Here is a 22,426-nt window from a genome sequence, read left to right as displayed (position 1 = left end):
CATTAGCTAAAATGTTGTTTTATTTCTGCAAAAATATGCATAAGGCAAGCCCCTCCTTTTAACAAAGCTCTCAAACAGTTTTTAATCATATCCCTTATAAAGCCAATGCTTAATTTCAACCAGTTTATTTCTATAGTGGCATTATCTACTCATATAGAAGAAAAAAAATACAGACATGGATTAAAAGAAGGACTGTGTTAGGTCATGTAAGATGCATTCCAGTGTTCAGCAATGTTAGACCAAAGAAAAATAACCTTTTCCAAACTGCTGGGAAACACCATATATTAGAACTGTATTCAGTGTACTCACACAAATATCAACATACAAAAAACTAAGACTACCTTAAAAATTTTGCTACAATGTTTGAATAATACATTTGGGCTCATATATTGACAACAAGGACAAAATTTTTAAAAATCTAAATAAAATCATACTCATGACAGCAAATACAAACATAAGCAATCCTTACTGAGCTATAAATCACTAATGAAATGAATATGGCTAAATACAGTCAGAATGATGATGGGAGATTGCAGACGAGTCAATGTGCCATGTCTACTCTTGGATGCAAATGTGCAGCAGACACACAAGAACAAGAACGAGCACTGAATGGCAAGTCAGGACACTATTTTTTCTTCTAGAAAGAGTTACAAATTCAGCTGAGAAATACTTATAAAAAGCTAAGAATTCAACTGAACAGAACTCTGGAAGGGAACTGAAGCAAAAGATGCGATCTAATCAATTCCACATATTTTGTTGCATTTTGCCCCAAATTTTTCTTTAGTATAATGTCTTAATTCTAGATACCTAAAAACATACAATGAGCTTACCTGGAAAGAGCAGGACTCTCTTCCTGTGGAAAATAATCAGCATTAAAAATTAAAAGAACCATTAAAGGCAAGGAAACACTATTTGGACTTTCTCACAGTAATGCACCATCTTTGGTAATGACACATTACACATATATGGTATAATACCATGTTATACATAACTGTTACCTTTCTAATACACAAAAAAACCCTTACTGTTTTTTAGTAACTCATTCTCACCAACATAGATTTCAGATATGAAAGGAAAAAATAATCCTCCTCAACACACTATCCAGCAAGAAACATTGTAACCAGGAGGAAAATGAACAACAAATTCAAATTTGGAAAAATTACAATTGCTTAAATACAAAAGAACATTCAGGGCTGATCAGGAAATACATTCAAATATGAAAGTTACTGACAACAAAAACCAGAAGAAATGCAATGTTTCATTTATCAATTTAAAAAAATGAACAAAATCTATTACAGTATTTTGAATTACAGCCACAAAAATAAGTTAGAAACGCACAAAAGAATTATGTACTACTAAGAGCCTGTGAGAGGCCTGTATGCACATGAAACACAAGCAAAATGAGATTGTTTTGTCTTTTTGAGGAAAAATAAAACAATAGTTACTAAAACATTGTAGTAAAAAACCAAAGGTGTTACACTATAGAAGTTTAATCTAGAACATTAAACTACTCTTTACTGAAACAAATAGAAAGGGAGGTTTTCTTAAGGCTTGTCTAAAACAATGAAGTTGAATAAACCAATACAATTATCTGAATTCTTTGAGAAAATACATTTTGGGCACTTATGGATTGCTTAGAAATACAATGTTAAAAGAAAAGTTGATCTTACTTTATTAGACTCAAGTTTTTTTACCACTGAACTGATCTATTTTGCTTTGAAGATAGTCCTAAGTTTATTGTTATTTGACCTTTTACCATGTATCCAGAGATTCTCAAATAAAACTACCAAATATCCAAGTATTCAATAAATACCAGTACACCCAATATTTAAGTCTAGAAAGAAAAATCACATAATTCAAGTTATTGCAAATAAATAGCTAGCTATAACTTCTATAACTTTATAAATATTTAAACAAAATTTTGCTAAGTATAGGTTAACCTCCTAAATATACAACTAAACTAACAAAACAATTGTTTAAAAGCCAGAAAATAGTTCAGAAAGACAAGTTTCTTTTTGGGAAGTTAGACTCCTACAGCATTTGCTTTTAGGGCAAACTGAAAGCACATTATCCACTACTTCCCAAAACTCTGTGCTAGCTATTCCTCTTTGGTTAGTTAATGAGTTATAGACTTAAAGCTACTTAAAAAAAATAAAAACTCCAAATACAAAAGTATCTCAGTGAGAAAATGTGCACATGCTCCCCAATGCAAAGGTTATGGAAATCAGTAAGCCCTCCTCAAATCCCTTCTGTTCTCACAAAACACGGGCTGCTTCCCCTTGTCCAGAGTCACACTTCAGAGAAGAGCCTTTCCTCTCTGTGAGGAAAAACAGCCAAAAATGCCAATTCATTTCTCTTTTTCAGCAACAAGTCTGTGATGAGATCTATCCTTCTGCTGGAAAACTGAATTGGACTGTCAAGTGAAAGCATGGAAGTCACTGATTTACAGACAGGAGTTACTGTTCCTTTACAGAAAGGAGCTACTGTTCCTTAGTACAGCAGGCATTTTCCAAAGCTGCATGGCATCCTATTCCAAAGCAAAGAGCACATATGCCTGATCTTTCCTTTAAACATCCTGGCAAATATTGACAGGTGCACCTGAAATATAAAAACCAGGCTACATGTCACAGAATTCCAGCCACATGGTAATTATTTGGCTTTTTTGGTCCCTTCCAGTACAACTGGCTTCAAAGTGTTCTCAACCTGCTTTTTGTTTTTTGGAGACTTTTCTTAAGAAAAAGTAACCAATTATATCACTTGAACACTCCCACTACTGTGATTCACGAAATCAAAAGTATTACTGTGTAGGGCCAAACTGCAGTTGAGAGTCCCACCTCCTTTCAGAGGCGTGCAGGTCCCATTCTGTAGTTGGCAGCACCGTGAGCTGCTGCTCTACGTACACGTCCTACCTCAGGCTGCACTGCAGGGGGAAATGGTTAAATGTGACTTTTCAAAGATTGTGCCACATTGAACGTTACACGTGTAAGATTTAATATTAACACAGAATGCCCATTTAGATAACTTTGATCGCCAAGTGGCAAAGCTACTGCAATTACGACACTCAGGGACAGATTCACAGTTCACAAAGCTTAGCAAGCCCTAGGCAGAGCTCTGATATTTCTTTAATGTCTTGCTCTGATAAGACAAACAAACAAAATGTTGATAAAACATGTAATTGCCAACAGAAGAAAGAAACTATTTTTACTTGACTGACATAAGTGGAATTCTTCCTTTCCTATTTACAATACTTCACTAAGAAATCTCAGAGCACTCCTACAGAATCTCCTTGTCAATCAGATGAGGTACTGCAGTAAACATTTTAAAACATCTTTCTATTACACATTTTCTTTAGTACAAGACAGATGTGAGAAAGAGCATGGAGAGGGTGGTGGCAGTGAACAAAGGAATAAAGACATTTATACCACTTGCCATTCTACTGGTAAGGGACTCCTAAAATGCTTTTATATAAATGCACCATCACAAGTGTCACACAAGTCACCTGACATGAACATCCATTGTGAACCTCAAAACCCATGACTTTTAAGACAGTTTTTTTTTTTGTTTATTAGTTCCAGATTTTTTTTAGTGTTTCTGATTATATGCAAATACTTCAAGTGAAGTGTTCATAACAGTCTAATCGATCTAATTGCAGCCAGGTTCCTTTGTGAAGTTGGTTTTTTTTTGTTTTAAACAGAATAACAACATGCTTTTATATTTACCTATTGCACAATTAATTGCTTTTTAATTATATTTCCTATTAAAGTAATTCCACTACTAGAACAAATAGGTCCAGAGAACCCATTTTGGTCTGTTGGCTCAAGGACTCTCAGAACAAAATAAGAATAATTTAAAAAACCCCACCAAAACTCTAATTAAGCCATTACATAGAAATATACAGAAAAAGCCTGGAAGAGTTCATGAGTAAACAACACTTGTTTAAAAAACACCTCTGTAATAAAGTACAGTACAGTATACAGATGCCATACCATAATATCTCCAGATGGAGCTGTTACAGACAATGGTAATGCCTTTAAAATGCTTATTATGAGCTCTTTTGTTTTTTGAAATCATGGTTTAAAAAAATCTTCAGAGGCTATTTAAAGCACAAAAACTACTTTTAAGGTTCTACCAAAAAGTTGATTTATAATCAGTAAAAAAAAAAAAAGAATGAACATCACATTTCAGCAAGCAGCCATCACAGCTCTTCTGCTGCTCCCAGCTTAGCACGGTAACCTCCAGCCTGTGTTCCCAGAGTTATTCCATCTGCTCCAACACTACAGGCTGATGAAGGCTGGAGCATTCCTCCCTTTGTACTTCACTGAGAATATTAACATTCTTACAACAGTTTTATAGAAGCAACAGAATTAAAATATTATCATTTAATAACAGATTTCTGTTATTAAATCAGCCTTCTAAAAATATAAAAATATTTGATATTGTGAAAGTGTCTTTCAATCACACTTCAATTTTCAGTATTAATAAGGAGTACCTAATTAGAACCATCACTTTAGAACTATGACTTTCTGCTCATTTCACGTAAATAGACAAACAGTTAAAAACATATTTACTAAGATTAAATAGAATTGAATAGCAAAAACATACAATCTGACAATGTTGTCGTGTGCTCTTTCAAAGAGTGCATAGGACATATTTCTGCAGCAGTCAATACAGTAATTCTTTTGATGCAATCTCAGTCAAAGCTGTAAACATTCCTAATTGTAGTTTCTTGGAAACTTTTGGTTCCTTTCAAGTTTTTATTAGCAAGTTGCACCGGGCATTCCCCTGACACTTCCCCCCCCATCAGTTGCAGACAGCATCACCCTCCACCTGTAACCCCTCTGGCTGTTCAGAACTACTCTTCAGCATTTCTTCAATGTATTCAGGGCAGTCATCCTTCCCTTGCAGCGCACACTGACACTTCCCACATGCCAGTGCTAGCAAGGCCCCCAGTGCATGATCTCGAGAAGCAGGTTGATGAGGAAGTCTGCTATGCCTTAATAGGATTTCCTGCAGGTTTGGGATCGTAACCATATAGAAAAGTAGCTGCTATTACAAGGATGGCTCCGAGGAAAAAGACACTGAATAGAATAGGGATGAAAAAAAAAGGTTTGTTTTAGTTGATGCAAATTTATTTATGCAATACAATCAAAAGAAAGGACATTTTTCCATGAGGAAAACAGAAAGATAAATGATATTTTTCCAATTGATAAAGAGCAAAATAATTTGTATGTATCTATTTTAGAGGGATGCAGAAAGCTGTTGAGGTAAGAAACTTAATTACAAATTAATGTATCATTACAAATTAATGTATCATTATACTATCATATTCTGAAAATTAAAATTACGCTTTCATGGAACAATTTCCAAAAGCAATCAGATCAATCCTTTTTTTCTTAAACTTTTACCTAAAGATGTGTGCAAAATGGAAGCAGGAGCTGAAGAAAAGCAGCTTCTGTGGTTACCCACCCATTCTTACACCTGACTATGTACATACATACATCATGTTGTTGGAGCTGGGTTTGCTTTGAAGTCCAAAGCTTATGTCAAAACAAATTACTGCTGCCCAAGAACCAGGAACACGCACTGCCAAGACAAGCAGTGTTCTCAGCCTACCCATGTACAAAACCTGTGGCACACAGAGCCACCACAGTCTGATCCCCAAAGCATCAGGACACTGTGCAGGGCCTAGAAGAACGGAGCAAGCACTTCTTTTTCTTTCTCCGCTGTTCTCACTACTAAATGTGGCATTGCCTTTAGAAACAGCTCTGCCTTTGGACTTCTGAGTGCCCTTGGGCAACTGAGAGCTGCAGCGTCACTTCCATGGGTGCGTGACTGCAGTCACCTGTGTTAGAGCCTGTGGTTCGGGCGATGAAAGGCAGCACAGAGGCGATGTCCCTGCGCCGCCCCGCAGCGCGGGACGCGGAGCAGCGGCAGCCGCTCGTCCGGGCCCGCAGCGCCAGGGTGCGGTGCCCGCGCGGGGCGGCAGGGGGCGCGCCTGGGCCGAAGAGCGGCCCCGGGCAGCGGCAGCAGCCGCAGGGAGCGCGGCCGCCGCGGGGCCCCGAGCCAGCGGCTCCTCACCCGCCTGAGAAACTCGCTGTTAGCTACGGGATGAGGCTAAACTTTGATGTGCGAGCTGCACCTAGACATTCCGAAAGTGTGGCTTGGATAGGATTTGTATTTTATTTATTTTCGCAGTTATATCTGGTAAGCAGTAAGTTTTTCAACTATTTTTTTTTAGCATACGTGAAAAATAATTCTTACCTTGTAGGGACAAAATCCTGCAGCCAGAAATAGGAGATCAATGTTGACAGTATAATGGAGAGAGAAGTTGCAAATCCCTTTAAAATGTTGTCGGCATATTTTATAACAGCAGCAATCACCAGCCCTCCAAGTGCCTGGAAAAATAGCAAGGTTTGGATTCACAAACTCATAATTTGACTGAGAACATTTGTTTTCACACCATGCACCTACTTTAGGAAAAGCTTTTGTCTATGTTGAGGAGCAATACATTTATTTAATTAGAAATATTTTATTTTATTAGGAATACATACTCTTAAAAATAAATATTGGAGGAGTAATTCTTTCCCCATTGAAGAAATCATTGATCACATTACCACAATTAAATGAGTGGAAATGCTTGTACTGTACATTTTTAGCCATATGAAGAAGGTCATATAGAGAGATAATTTTAAACATCACAGAATAAATAATGCTTACATGCTTTTAATATTCACAATATTTAATCACATACTTGCTATATATTTTCCAGATTTTCATTTAGAGTATGATAATGATAGATCAGACTTTCAACTGTAGAGTTCTCAGCACTTTCAATGACACCCATTAGCTACCCAGGTTATTTATATAAAAGTACATCTCTGAATGCCTTCATAGAAACATGCAACACAAGGTCTCACCTGCAGAACAACCACCACCCAAGTAAGTTTATTGTATCCTTGAAAAAATCCATTCTTTGACAGTTGTTCTCCATCATAAATGTAAACACCCATCAGTCCAAATATGCTACCAAAAAATCCTGAAAGTACAAGAATGGTTTAAAAGCTTCAGGTGAAAAACATGCAAATGGGTTCCTTGTCCCTAAAGGCTGCTCAAGTATTTCTGATTTTAAAATTGACTGTCACTTGCAATACCATCATATCCAAATGCAATCAGTTTGCTGTTCTCTTTTAGAAGCTATTCTCCACATTTGAAACAAGTTTTGATTGTTTCCATTAAGATATCCTTATATACTTATCTTCCATTGCTTTCTACTGGAATGAAGATTTTTGTTTATGGCATATAGCAAAATTCACTTAAATGCAATTTCAGTTTTCCTAAAACTAGTAATGACTGAAGGCTGAAGTCACCCTATAACCTGGAGAGAAAAACAGGGAAAACACTCAGTGGAAGAGAATGTCTCTGGCACAGCAGGAACAGCAATTAGCAGTTTGCCAATTCAGACAAGGATCTTTGAAATGGGATTCTCCGGAGCCAGTCTCAAACACAATGAATTTTTACTAGTAGAGACTTAATGTCAAAAGCTGAATCTGAGGTGAGACTGTGGAGTTTTTAATTTGCTGAGTCCAGTGTTCTTCTATCAAATGGGAAACTTTTCCTAATCCCTCAAGCATGTAAGCATGTAAGCAGCTACTCTGTGACTGATGTCTGCTCTAGTCCTGGGCAGAAAAGAGGCAATACTTTTTTCTATTCCTTCTTTGTGAAAAGGTGATTTTCATCACATTTCTCAGCATCTAAAAAAGCCAGAATTGTTTTGAACAAAATAACACCTTCTTTTTGACATGAAATAATTCTTTTTGTAGGCAAAATGAAAAATGTAGTTATCATTCAGATTAAAACATTTACTTGTAATTTCCAATTGATCTGTTAAGATAACATCCTTATTATGGTATTGGTGTGCATTAAAACCCGATTTTAAAAACAATTCTAATTTATATTCCCATTATTTTCTACAGTTTTAATAATTCTCTATGGGTATGAAAATGAAAACCTGGTTGGACATACAGGTTTTTTGTTCGTGTTTTGAGAAAAGCTCTGTTTCAGAGCTCTTGCTTATGAATGTCTGGCTCCTGAATAATACAATGTCTAAAGTGGGCGACTACCTTGCACTTGCAAAAAGAAGACACCAATGCATTTTTGAAAACGTGATTTCACATTTCACATATTTGTGAAAGCTGTACTGTAAAAGGTGTGTTTATTTTTATGTATTTGATATGTATTGTTTAACTGTATTTATGTATTTAAATAGTTTCTAAAAACTTAAAGAAATATGACAATATTATTTTTGAACTGAGAACAACCTCAATAATAAACACATTCTACTGAGCTACCTATTGAGGCATATTAAGCTCACTACAAAAGTAAATACAAAACTCAGGTGATCTGATTGTCACTATAATCAGGCATTTATGTCTTCATATATCACTGTCCTAGTCATTCATAACCTTGAAGAGTCAGCATTCAGACACAGCCTGTTGTGATTGCCTTGTTTCACAAAGAATTACTGGAACATGCAATCTATGACCAGGCCAACTATGAAACTAAGTGTACATACTTCTGTGTGCTGTAGAAAAATATGAAAATGTTTTAGAAGACATTATTGATTTTTCAACAGTTATGAATTCTTACTGGAAATAATTTCAGATATCTGTTGCCCATGAAAGCACTTTTAGCACGGAAACTGAGAGCAAGAATGATAATCAGCTTTCCTTGGCAATGGATTTTATATTGCAGTTCCACCCAAAACACCAAATGTCACCTTAAATCCTGGACCAATCCCCAGCTAGCAAACCTCCTCTGTCCTTAAAATTCCCTTATATAACATTTCCTGATGTATTCCCTACTATCTGTTCAGGAAACTTAGTTTGAATGGACACTGTTTCCATAAATACAAGCAGATAGTAAGGAGAGGTTTTGATTCCTTCCACTATATTCAGGTTTCAAAACACTTACGGTCATGTAAAAATGTTTTAATGTATTCAAAATTAACTTCTACTTTTTTAGCTGAAACCTTTTATAATTAAAATACAGTAGTAGGAAAAGAAAGGAAAAAAGATGGTCTATTGACCAACTAACGAGTTACAAAAGAAGCCACACCATCTCCTGTTCTTGTAGTACTGCACTACATTCCACCAGACTCACCACACAGCTCCGATCCACTAAATCATCTCATGACTTCACTTTACACTGTGGATTTGATCCCTAGTCCATCCTAAGGTGCTGGGAAGGTCAAATTCTGCTCAATGCACTCATTCAAATATGTCACAAATAGCCTACAGGTGAAGACTAGAGCAGTTAATACATGTGATGTTTATATAATGTGATGCACACTAATAGGTGCACTGTAGGTACAGCTACCAGTTAATATGAACGGTCTTTTGCATATGCCTCTCCTCAGTGATTATGCACACAAAAGAAACTGACCTTTGGTATTGAAATAACAGTAAATAATTACCTCCACTTTGTTCACAAACAAAGCAGATTTTATAGCTTGCACTTTGAATATAAAAAGCTGCCTACCCAGACACAAGAGAAAAAAATACGTTAATTTTAAAACATCTCAAAATACTGAATTGGAAATGTATTTTGTTTTAATATTCCTATATTCTCTAAAAAATAGTAAAAAAAATCATTTGACAGTTTCTGCACAAATGTACAGATACTCTATTATCAAAAGAAATCAAGAACTAGACTGAAATCAGAAAGTAACTGCTATAATTCCCTCTAGCAGGGTTTGACTTTTGGTAGTAAAATAACATATATGCAGCATACTAAAATGTTGGTGGTATTTTTTATTTATACATTTATTTTGCACAACTGTCTTAATGCTTCAGAATGCAATATCTCTAACAGATGATTAAAATTAAACTCACCAAGCTGAATGTTTCTGATCCACACAGATTGCTTAGTTTCCTTTAAAATTTTTTCAAAATAAACTCCAGCAAATCCACTAGAAAAGCACGCTATGAGAACTGCAATCAGGCCTACAAACTGTGATCCTGCTGAGTGCTCCTTAGCAGGTGTTGCTTGAGAGTCTGAAGGCCACTGGATGTAAAAACAATTACACAAAATTCACTGATGAAATCAAGTCATGAGCATCTACAAAATGCAAATTCGTTTTCCACCAACAGTAACAGTTACTAAATAAAGACAATCACATACTTGAAAAGTTTTGTGTTTTGCACCATAAATACTTTTAAAGGACTGCAAAGCTACAATTACTTTCCTATGTATTTGTAAGGAGTAAAATTGTGCCTGAACTGGGAGAATACTCATCAATTTAAACAGCTGCAGGATTTATATTTTATAAGCAAGAAGTTTCTAAGTTTTTGAATCCCATCGTGACTTATCATGGTCATTCTCTGCCACCAACTTGTGCCACTCAACAGTTGTTTACCTCACAAACATAAGCACAGTTAGAAAACTACTGACACCAGCTGTCTTTAAGGTAGGATGAATTGTCTTTTTCATGTGCCCCTCTCTGGGGATTGTGCAGACCAGTTAAATCTTGCAATGTGTCTAAGGCTAACTGAATAAAATGCAATGCCATGGACAAAAACTTTCTGAGGAGTCTGTTAAATACTGTCAGAGTATTTTGTTCTGATTTTTCATTATTGAATTTAATCACCGTATCTTTTTCCAAATCCTTAAATTTTAAAATAAAGATTTCCAGATATACTAAAATCTGCTAAAAATTCTTAGAATAGTCTCTTATCCTAAGATCCTGCCCTCTGAAAACGATGAACTCTGATACCTGCACTATTGAGAACTTAGGCTAATTTAGGTTTTTGAAATTAGTCCGAAGTAAATTTGGCATGCTGAATCCATATGACAAAGTGAACACAGCCTGTACTGGCAGAGAAGATCTCTGAATTCCTAATGCCTGAAGATTTCTTGCTAATAAAAATTGCTATCATTATTACTTGCAGGTTGCTCCAGAGGCCCTGTCACATTCTATAGTAGAGCACTGGGTTGCAAAAGAGATGTTATCTTCTGCCTTTGAACCATTTCTGGTGTCCTCCAGACCTGGCCAGCTGTGATTCGTAGCTCCTGACTATACTCTGGTGCTCGTGTGCAGCTGGTAGGATCAGAAAGCTGGATAATGAGTATAGAAATCCATGTTTCTTGAATAAACACATTAAAACCCACAAATAACCTGCTAATATTTACCTGCACAAATGCCACTCCTGTCATCAATATTACTAGTGACAGCCACTGGTATACACCCAGTTTCTTGCTCAACATGGACACAGAAAACAATGCTGTGGTGAGAATTTTCAGTTGATATGTAACCTAGAAGAACCAGGAACAGTTACTACTACTGTGCCACAATTCATGGGGATTTTTTTTTTTTTTAAACTTAACAGAGAATTCCAAATATGCAATACCTGGTATGTGGCTGCATCTAGGTTTGACAATGCTACATATAGCAAGTTGTTCTGAAGAGTGTAAATTCCTGAAGGAATAGCAAGTTTAAGGGTTTCCATGGGTTTGTTAAGGATTTCATCACGTAGCACTCTGTTCAGAGTCCGTAAATTGCATTCTACCCAAAGAAATAGTAAAAGAAATAGACATTCACTAAAAGGAAAGGAGTGGAAAAAAGAAACAGCAATGTTCTGTTCTTAAACTGTTGCCCCTTTTTATAGCTATCACTACACCAAGACCTGAAAATACCACCTATGTTTATTTCACTTTCACAGGCCTTGCATATATAAGGAAATATGGCTGCAAGTGTCTTCCTGCAGCCTGGAATATCAGAATGAAAACCATTATTCAAAATACTTTGAGTTAAACTTATTGAAACTGTATCAATAATTTAAGAAAATATATCAAAGAGTACCACCTAAAAAGCGCATATCCAGAATCCTACAGAGTCATCAATATTTATGAATAGACAAGGACATTTTTAGCTGTTGAAAATCAAACAGAAACCAAATAAATTCAGTTTTAAATATACAAAATAAGAACTAGAGTAAATGTGAGTATAGTTTTCTTTTTTTTTAGCTTTAAACTATGATTCTTCCTGTAACAACGAAATTGCTTCTTCCCTTCTGCATCTGCTGGTTATCACCTGTTTCTAAATGATCATTCACCCTTTGGACAGACTTAAAGCTTTTCATTTTTTCCTATTCTACATACATATTTCTTAAAATGCCTGAGCAAACACAAACTTTGAGATGCTAGCATTAAAATTCATTCCTGCCCTCCTCAGTATCCATTCTCTTAAGCAAATATGCAGTATGATTTTTGTCCTTCCAAGACTATTTCTTACACAAAGAGAAGGCAAATGCTTTGTTGTATGCCTGTACTCACATGGCTGCTTTGCAGTTGCCACTACAATACAGCATATTGATTAGGAAAATTACTTGGTGCAAAATTTGACACATACTGCTGTCTTTGTAGACTAATAGAACACAGGCCAAAATCTTCAGAAGTTCAGCAATAACTACTGCAGTAGAGGATAAGTAACGAGGTCCTTCTTCTTTCAGTGTCCGAGAATAGCGCATGGTCAACACTAAACTTGTGGTCTGAAAAACCAGGATGCCCAAGGAAAGGTACTTTAAATTGGCAGACATTTCTTGACCTTTTCCTTTCTGAAACAGAAAAAGAGAAACAAACCCAACGGTAATATTGCAGATATTGGGAATCACTGATTTCTTTATGTAGGTGAAGGCTCAGAAGGTATATTCAAGGTGAAGATGTTTTTGGCTGTGGTACAGCAGAATGCCCAGTACTCCTGCTGCAGTGAGCTGTTCCCAGACTGAAGAGATCTGCCCACTCTTCCACCTCTCCCAAGGCTGTCAGGTTGCAGTCTCTGCCTTGCCAGGTGGCACCGTGTCAGCAGAAGAAGGGTGAGGGTTGGGCTGCTTTAAATGAGAATGAGAGGTATGCCTGGCAATGAAGGGAAAGGAGAGTTGTGGGAAAGCAGAGTTGGAAAGGAAGACATGGGTTGGAGAAGCTTTAGGAGAGGCAGCACTAAACCTGTCCTGCTGATAATCCTGCCCAGAAAAAAATTCATGAAATATAGATGACTAGGTGACTGCAATTGTTTTCTCAGGCTGCACTGACTACCACAAACTTAATGTTAGTACAGCTGTACCATCCTCATCTCTACCACGTTGATGCAGTTTTCTTTGCAAGAAAAGGATTAACTTCTTGCAGAAGACTAATAGAGACAGTAATTTTCATTTTGCAAGTACAATATATGACAAGGAGATTTAAAAAAAGCTTGCTGCTACTCAGACTATCATATAATTTTTGCTATGCTATGCTACATAAAGAACTTTCACACACAGAAACTAATGCTTTCTAGAAAAGATTATCTTCTACTCCCTTCATTGCCCACTTATTCAAAAACAGAACCATTTTTAATGCCAAATCAATAACTAGAAGTTTACAACTATGTTTACAAGCAAAAGAAGGGTAACAAGCCAAGACAATGCATATGGTTCTCCATTTCAGAAGTCAAGACACAGCTCACTTGCTGGGTGCATATGGCAGAGCTGTCCTCGTGTTTTACACCAGCAGGCACACAACTTCTGACTCATTACCTACACTGCTTTGTCCACACTGCTCAAGGATGTGCTGGTACCTCTAAGTATTTGTGGTTAGAAGTGAAGCAGTTTCTTGCTAACTGCATTTCTCTAGCTCGGGATGCATTTCATTGCTGGTTTTGTAGACATTTGGAGAGCTACACTCTTCAAATATTTCTTGTCCTTATCTTGTCTCTAAGCATTTATAGATTTTCTCCAGTCAAATATTCAAAGTCAAATTATTACCTGTACAACACTGACACTTAAAAGACACTGCAGTAAACAGGAGTGCAAACAGAAGTGAATCATCAACAGACACAAAGATATGAAGTACACACTTGTATCCTACACAATAAAATTGTTTATCTCAAAACTCATGCCTTTGTAAAAATATTTGTAAAAGCATACTGGCAAATAAGGAAGAAAAAGATGCCAGGATACCGAAACTAAGGAAGAAACACACAAGTTTCATTAAGGAATCTTAATAGGAGATACTTTTGTATGAACTATAATCTCATTTAACTTCTGAAGAAACAAATACTAAAGATACAACTGCACTGGAGCAATATGAATCAGACAGAAATATAAAATAAGAAGGAGAAGAAAGCTGCAGGCAGTACTGAAGATCTGCTGTTTTCCACTAGTTCTGGCGGAACAATCCATTACATGAGGGTGTTAACTGTGGAATTATGCATCCTAAACAACAAAACTGAGATGATCTGTTAGTGGAAGAACAACAATTTTGATGAATAAATTTGCTACAGCTGAGAACAAGTAGAAGAAATAGAACAGTTCCTGCAAAGTGATGAAGAAGTGACATGCACATTCAGAGACCATGCTTTCTGGAGAAGTACCAGCAACACAAAGACAGAGGGAAAAAAAGGTAAAGGAAAAAAAACCTACTGAGAGAAGATACAGAACTGAATGTTACTAAAGGACTTGTCTGTGATACTAGAGAAAACTGACATTTATGTGAGCCTACTTGAACAAACAATTTCTTTCACTGTTCCCATCTACCTTATTTTTTAGTATTCAGACCTGAAAAACTGGAAATAAAGAGCAACACATTGTTAAGACAAAACACACTGAATTTCATGAAAGCACACCTACAGATAAATAAAGTCCTTACATTAAGTTGTAGGTTTATAAACTTGTTTTTGTTTGTTTGTTTGTTTTTAGCTTTTAAAATGCTTCTGAACAAAATACAGATAATAGTAACACACATATCCCTCCTGACTTGGACCCAAATTTCTGCATTCTGTCAGCCTGTGAAATGACAAAGAGTTTTACAAAAGTTAAAAATAATCAGATATCAATTCTGTAACCTTCAAAACAGGCAATAGTATTAAGAATAATTTTCACACTATTTTTTTTGGTAAAATACAACCATCTATTTATGAAGCAGCTTAAAATGTAATTTTAAAATTAAATCAGTAGTATGCTAGTGAGCAAGTACCAAAGCAATCAGCATGAAAATAAACCAACAAGCACAACACTTTGATAAGCCCATAAGCAAAGCCATAAAGAATCCATACCACATCATTATCTTTAACTTCTGTCTCCTCTTTCTCAGAAGTCATGATGGAAAAGGAAACTTTCCCCAAACAATGTATCTCAAAAAGGCACCAGCAGCAGGAAGTCACTAATGCATTTCAGAGTTCCAAAAGCGCACATAGAAGGGAACATAAGTGTCCAGCATGATAGCTGAAATAAGGGTATTTTTTAAAAGTTGTCCTGTCAGTGGTCAACAAGACAGGCTTGTAGACAGCAAGCGTGTGAAGTTTCATGCTGTACTTACAAGCTGGGTCACCGAGCAGGAAGTAGAGTTCTGAAACGTACACATGCCAGTAATATAACCACTCTCACCTAAGCACACAGAACACCTCATCAGCTCTCTTGGTCCCTTCTCATAGCACCTTTAGATTTACAGGTGACTCTCAGAGGTGTAAGAGCTCACTTGTAGCCATGAGCTCCTGCTACCTTCACAGCAACAGCCTGTGCAGTCACAGAACAAATGAACTATTGCCTTCAGTAACAGCCCACACCTGGATTGTCTTAAACCAACAATGATATCGAAGGTCCCACTGCATTTCCTGTAGAGAGTTACAACTCAGGTTTCTTATCGCACTTTGGATGCACTACTCCGTACTCTGCAGGATGCATCCGTTTGAAAACTCAGATTTAGGTTTGCTCATTCAAAGACTGGAAGTTGAGTGGTGACATGAACTCTGTCTTTTGAACTGTACCTTACACTGGGGTGTGCTAAGGACCTGCAGTTCCCTGACTATAACACTAAATAACTCATCTCAGGGACTGGGCTCTTATTTTCTCTTCTGTTAGTCTATGTTAAAAAAAAAATCAGTTCCTTCTGCGTGATTTCTTTGGTGTGCCATGGACACACCCTGCAGCCACAAGGAAGGCAGCCCTACACAGGAGCCAGTACACAGGAAGCCAAGGTGGCATTACAGCCACGTAACATTTGGATTCAGTACACACAGCTGCATAAAACTTGGATTCTATGTGAAGAGCTGTTCTCCTTGAAAGTAAAAAGGAGAAAGACCCTGGGAAGTTTTTCAGAACACAAACCAAAGCAAAGCAATCCATACAGGAAGTAATACTTTCAGCTCAAAGTACCATACTGTTCAAAGTCTGAAGATAACTCTTCAAAAGAAGCAGATTTTTTAAAGTGAAAAATCATGTATTTCCAGCTCACAATGTTAATTTAAAAAAGAATACATTTCTGACTTGCAGATTTTCATCTCCCTTTGTAATGCCTCCAACCCAGGCTAAAACTTTATATTTTACATTTTATTTTTATTTCAACCCCACACTTTCCCTCCACAAATACTGGTAAATTCTAATATTTGCAGATGAAATTAGGCCATAATCAATTTGACTTAATGAACAGCACTTCTTGATACTAATCAGTGTTTACTACAGAGCAATAAGATTATGGGACTTTTCTTAACCTTAAGATTTTGTCTTTTAAAGATCTGATGGCATAAACTTCTGAAGTTTTCAGTTGATAAGTATCTACTGTTGAAAAGTCCTGTGCAAAATTAAGGACTAGTTTATGAACAGATTCTATTCTTAACTTTGTAGAAGGACTCATATTCTTTGTAGAAGGATTGAACATCAGAATTACAGGGAGTATCCGAGAAAGTTATAGGAAAAACTCTAAGCACCCAAAATTATCTGAAGAAGTAGATGAAAGACAAGAAAAAAATTAACAGTAAATTCCAGCAAGTCTCATAACAAAAAACTAAGTTAAATTCACCAAAAGATTTGACAAAAATAACCTCTACTGACAATTATTTCTTTACTCCTCCAAAGTTTAATTTAAAAAAGGAAAAATAAACTAACTAGTACCATGCTCCAAGTCTTCACAGTGATGTCATTACATGAATTAAATTTCTTCCAACTGAGCTGTGATATTTTTTCACTGCTGACAGTAAAAAAGCTGAGTTACAGGAGTTATTTTTCTTGGGTCTTATTCCATTTTAAGACTAATCAGTTTAACACTGCTCAACCAACAAAAGGCATTTGCGTATCAGTTAAAATGCAAAGCCCCACACAGAAGTAGACAACCAGCCTCCCAAAACTGCCAAAGGCAAAGTTTAAATTTTCTGTGCTACTACACAAAATTCTCCATATGGGTTCTCCTGGAAAATAAACACTGATTGAGTCAGCCTCTGTGTCATTCCAGTGGTACATGTATGGACACACTTCCTGAGCACTTGCTTCGAAGTCAGGATAAGAGATTAAAGAAACAGGATGGCGTTCTCATATTTCTCCAGTGAAATATGAACCTATTGCTGACGCCACACCTATACAAATACAATAAGCTGTCAACAGAGGAAAAGCTCAACTGGAAGGTGGAGTAAAGAGATATCTCACAGAACCCAAAAAACCTATCTTGATTAAAATTCTTTCTATGCTTTACTTACTTTCTACACGCCTTGCCCTCTTCCCTGTGCTGGATAACACACAAGTAACATGTCATTTTCTGCAACACAACTACATTCCTCAGAGAAAGTTCTATTACATAAATATGCTACTTTTTTTTTTTTGAGTGAATATAGCTTTGTATTTATCAGATGTAGTATAAAATACAACATATACTTTAAGTATAGAAATAAATGGAAGGAAGGAACCTCATGAAGTTCAGCAAGACCAAGTGCAAGGGCCTGGGTGTGGGCTGGGCTAATTCAGTATCAGGCTGCCCAGAGAACTGGAGAAACTCCATTACTGTAGGTGCTCAAGACCAGGTCGGATGGGCTTTGAGCAACCTGGTCTACGGAAGCTGTGCCTGCACAGGGCAGGGAGTCAGAAACAGATGATATTTAAGGTCCCTTCCAACCCAAACCATCCTGTGATTTTATGACAAATATCCCACATGGTACAGAGGGAGCATAGACTTCTCCAAATCTAGTTAAGTGCTGCTGAACTGCGTTCTGAAGTAGATTTTACATATACACAAATAATTTAACTGCCATATTTGAAGTGCTAAAATGTTACAATACATTTCTTTCTCCCCTCACCACCACAAGATGAAATCTGTCATGTCACTGTAATTGTAGTAATGCATGTCCTAAATATTTTGCATTTCTCACTTTAAAATGTCACTACTATGTTTTCCATTTTCTTTATACTGTGAACAGGTTTCTTATTTGTTCCCTCCCATAAGCTATCTACAATTGCAAGCTGTTCCTCCCCAAATACCTGGCACTTTGCAACTAAATCACTGCAAATAACTTCATCGTTTTAAAACTTACCTTGCTCTTTCTTTTGTTTTCCAGTTTGTTACTCATTTTTCTTGCTGGAGACATTATAAAGTCCACTAAGTAGACTATGAAAAAAAAAAACCAAAACTGTGCTTCTCTTGGAGCTTGTACAATTCTTCAGAAGTGTGGTTAAAAGCAAATCCTCTAGCAAAGTCTGTTCCTTACTCTTTGAGCAGAAACTGAGGAACAAAGATTTTTTTTTTATATGAAAGATTTCTTCAGGCAGTATTTACTAGTCAAAAGAAGTAAAAACATAATTGCATTCAAAATGGTACTTTAAAGACAAAGTGAACAAGTACAGCACAGTAGATCACGGCAGGACCTTGCTCCTGCAATGTCATTTGCTCCCTAGGCACAACTGTATCTCGTGTGCTGGTTTTGGCTGGGGTAGAGTTCATTTTCTTCACAGTAGCTGGCAGGGAGATGTGTTTGGGATTTGTGCTGAAAAGTACTGACAACACAGTGATGTTTTCACTATTGTCGAGCAGGAATTACACTTTTCTGCCTCCCACCCCAGCAGTGAGGAGGCTGGGAATGAACAAGAAGTTGGGAAGAGCAGAGCCAGGAAAGCTGACCTCAAGAGACCACAGGGATATATCCCAGACCATATGGAGTCATGCTCAAGTACATAAAGCTGGGAGAAGAAAGGAGGGACGAGGTTCAGAATATGGTGTTTTCTCATGTCACTGTTCCGCACGCTGGAGCCCTGCTTTCCTGGAGATGGCTGAACACCTGCCTTCCCATGGAACGTGGTAAAAGAATTCTTTGGCTTGCTTTCCTTGCATGTGCAGCTTTTGCGTTACCTACTAAACTGTCTATGTCTCAACTCGCAGGTTTTCTCACTTCTACCTTTCTGACTGTCTGCCCACCCCAGCAGGGGGAGTGAGCAAGTGTCTGTGTGGTGCCTAGTTGCCAGCTGGGGTCAAACCGCAACTCTTGGCCATTTTAAAACCATATAGATGGTTTTCAAAACTGGCAAGTGCACCCGGGTTCAGAGCAGTTACACATTAAATGATAACTGTTAAAGATCAACCAAAGATTTCTTCTCAACTTTGCTCCAAAACCTTGGCTTCTGCCAAAGATAGCGGAAGCTGTATCAGTAATTCACTGGCCGTATATATCACTCAACCAGGAAATTCCATCACTGCCAAGTTTAACAAAGGGAATGCAATTCCATATTAACTATTAACTAAAGCCTCATTTCAGAGAATGCTATAAATGCCTTGGGACTCAGTCAAGGCTTTCTTACATGACAGAAAATTGAGCAGAAAGGGAACATGGGTGAGTTATTTTATGAGCTCCCAAAGGTTTTCCGTTTGTTTCTTTCTTTTGTGGGGAAAAAAATAGCATTCTAATCTATGTATCAGGCAGGAAGAGTAAAGCATTGAGAATCTTAAAATGTGGGATCTGTGGCTAAATGCTCTTTAAGCCCACCACCCTTGTCCTTTACACCAAGCCTAAAAATCCAGAGATCAAATTTTTTTGAGCAATGAAAATTTGGGTTGATGAATACTATACAAATCACATATTAAGTATAAATATTCTGCATTCTGGAAATTCAGGCTCTCAGTGAGCTAAATGTTAACAGCAGCATTTCTTGTAAGATGAAGACTTCAACTCTGCCCAGTAGTGCAATAGTTTTATATTGACATAACAGTCATTAAGCCAAACTCTGCCTGCCAGCACAGAAATTTGATACAAGCTGCCTGAACTGCATGGCGTTTTCACACAGTACATACAGTGTGCTCATTATATAGATCACAGTACAGATAGATCCCAGCAGCCGCGTTCAGACTCTGCAAGCAAGGAGCCATTCAGTTCTGTGTCAGGTCAAATGCCCACCCCTCCTCAAGCACACAGGAGTGCAATGCCATGAACCAAGGGACTGCTGGAATGCAGTTCCTGCAGATGGATCAAGCCAATGAAGGAGCTTGATTTAAGGTGCTGAAAGACTGAACATTGAATCCAGCAGGGGTTCAGCTGCAGGTTACACTTATGCTATTTATGAATTACAAATCAAGTCTGGGTGCTCAAGGCAACACAGTGTGTCAAACACCTCAGTCAAGGTGACCTACTTGGAGTAGAATAACACAAACTAGATACTCCAGGGAAAATCAATCTGTAGGCACTGCAGCATGCTAGTAATTACAAATAAAACGAGACAATTGAACTGCACTAAAGAGGTATAAATGTAAGACGAGGTTCAGAAATCCAGTGGCAAAATCCTGAACTCCTAACTCCTAACCATCTGACATTATCATGCTGGATCCTGAGAAGTAGAGATGTCAAGAATCTCTCCTCCCCTCTAGAGCCACCTTCTATTGATGTGATCCAGCTGTGCAGTTTCCTGAGCTCCAGCAAAGGCCCGTAGCCCATACAAACAGCTTGAATATGGTGGGAACTGAAGTAATCAGTGAAGAACAAGCCCAGGCAGTGAGCAATTCAATAACAGTATGGGAGGAATAACTGTCTAGCAAACCCGTCCCAAAGATAAGTATGTGTTGTGCTCCCTTAACACTGCCAAATCCAGAACTGGTTTACGAGGACATGTGACTTGAATTCCAAGGTACTTGGCACAGATGATCCTTGCCTTTTTCTCATTGTTGCAAACAATAGCATCACCTGAATAAGGAATTAGGCTGTGTAGGCAGCCTGTAGGATTGTTGGAGGCGGAGTTATTCCTAACAATACACTGCTCTAAAGAAAGCAAATTTATACTTACTAGAACCAGTCTTTCCCCATACCAGTATTTTTACTACACATACTACTTCTACCAACCAGAACATCATGCATCCCAAACCAATGGATACTTATTGCCCAGAACTGTGATTTTCAACCACAAGTTCTTCTCACAATGCCTAACAATGTACAAGGGAATAATGAACTAGTTTCCAAAGGGAGAGATTATTGTAAATCACCTTCTCCGCAACTGTCACCTCTCTCAAACTCACCCTGCAGCCTGCAGCTCAACTCGGTGAGCACACTGGTAAGTCAAGAGCACTGACTCTGGAGAGAGGCAACTCCACAGATTTTAAGAAAAGCAGTCCACCACCTAATGTTAATTCCAAGACCCACTTTGTCATTCTGCACATATGGTCTTTAAAAAGCAAAGGCTGTCTTAGACCCCAATCCTCCTGTGTAGAGACCACCATGAAAAATAAAACTTCCCACTGAGGTGCTCACTCAATTTTAGAAAGGTTTGTTGCATATGTTCTTTATGTCCCAAATAACACACCTTTCTTTTGCTCAAAGCTGTGTCAGTCCTCTTCACCCAATCAATACCTTAAAATATTTTACCTGGAATCCAAGCCTTCCTCCCTCTGGTTTAAAACATAGTTTACAGGATTTAATAAAATGAAACAACTTCGGGTACCTTCTGATATTTATCTTTTATCCTTCAGTTTATTCCATAATATGCATTATTACATTTGTTATCTCTCCATCCTCTGAGTTTCTGCTTAATGCATAAGTGCTGTACCACTAGAGCGTTTCTTATTTCAAAAACTTGGTATAAAATTATGATAACCACGCAAATACTTGTAAAATGTGCATTTCTGTGAACTTTACATGCAGCACCACATCACGCACAGTGAGCATCTCCTCAGCAGAGCACCAGCAAGGGAGTCACAACCTCAGCAGCACTGACACAGCTCTGGGCAGATCTGCGCCCCTTCCCAACTTCACACACAGCCGCTTCCCCACAGCAACTTCAACTCCACCCTCTCCTCCCCCTCGCCCAAACCGCTCCATTTTCAGACATTTCTCTCGGTGTCTCTTCAATCCCACCCTTTCCCTCCCCAGCCTACTCCCACAGCCCTGCTTCCCGCCCCATCCACTAACCCCAAACGTCTCCCCCCCACCCCCCGGCCTCCCTCAGGCTCGGCCCTCACGCACAGCCCCGCACCGCTCCGCGCGGCGCGGCCCCGGCCGGGCTCCGCTCCCACCTGCGCGCCCGCCCGGCGGCCCCGCTCGCCGCTCACCGCCGGCCCAGCTCGGCTCGCTCCGGCTCCCGGTGCTTCCGGGAGCCGCGGTCCCGTCCCGCAAAGGCTCCGGCTGCAGCCGAGCCCCGCCCGCTCCGTTCCCAGGGCCGCG

General features: G+C 38.1%; 1 protein-coding gene across 3 annotated transcripts; it reads right to left on the bottom strand.

Moving 5' to 3' along the window:
• Positions 1–349: 349 nt before the first annotated feature.
• On the bottom strand, positions 350–22,416 carry SLC35A3 (solute carrier family 35 member A3). Of its 3 annotated transcripts, none has more exons than XM_038144860.1 (8): positions 22,279–22,416; positions 12,407–12,611; positions 11,406–11,560; positions 11,188–11,310; positions 9,891–10,062; positions 6,918–7,036; positions 6,262–6,395; positions 350–5,078 (listed from the first exon to the last, which is right to left on the bottom strand). In XM_038144860.1, the coding sequence occupies exons 2-8, from the start codon at positions 12,591–12,593 to the stop codon at positions 4,988–4,990; spliced, it is 981 nt and encodes a 326-aa protein (XP_038000788.1). In that variant the 5' UTR covers positions 12,594–12,611; positions 22,279–22,416; the 3' UTR covers positions 350–4,987. The 3 variants fall into 3 exon arrangements, with proteins under 3 accessions (XP_038000788.1, XP_038000787.1, XP_038000786.1); XM_038144859.1 differs by having other exon boundaries at positions 22,315–22,336; XM_038144858.1 differs by lacking the exon at positions 22,279–22,416 and adding an exon at positions 18,326–22,058.
• Positions 22,417–22,426: the final 10 nt, after the last annotated feature.

Source organism: Motacilla alba, chromosome 8, assembly GCF_015832195.1.
Source record: "Motacilla alba alba isolate MOTALB_02 chromosome 8, Motacilla_alba_V1.0_pri, whole genome shotgun sequence".
In the NCBI taxonomy this organism is placed as follows: domain Eukaryota; kingdom Metazoa; phylum Chordata; class Aves; order Passeriformes; family Motacillidae; genus Motacilla; species Motacilla alba.
Note: the sequence above shows the minus strand (reverse complement) of the source record. Positions and strands in the feature narration are given on the sequence as shown.

Excerpts from the sequence above, each read along its gene's own strand:
- SLC35A3 (XM_038144858.1), bottom strand. The coding sequence starts at position 18,379 with ATGTCTCCAGCAAGAAAAATGAGTAACAAACTGGAAAACAAAAGAAAG. Across the intron at positions 10,063-11,187 it reads CAGGAGTGGCATTTGTGCAG|TGGCCTTCAGACTCTCAAGC; the intron begins GTAAATATTAGC and ends TTTTACATCCAG. Across the intron at positions 5,079-6,261 it reads CAGGATTTTGTCCCTACAAG|TGTCTTTTTCCTCGGAGCCA; the intron begins GTAAGAATTATT and ends TATTCTATTCAG.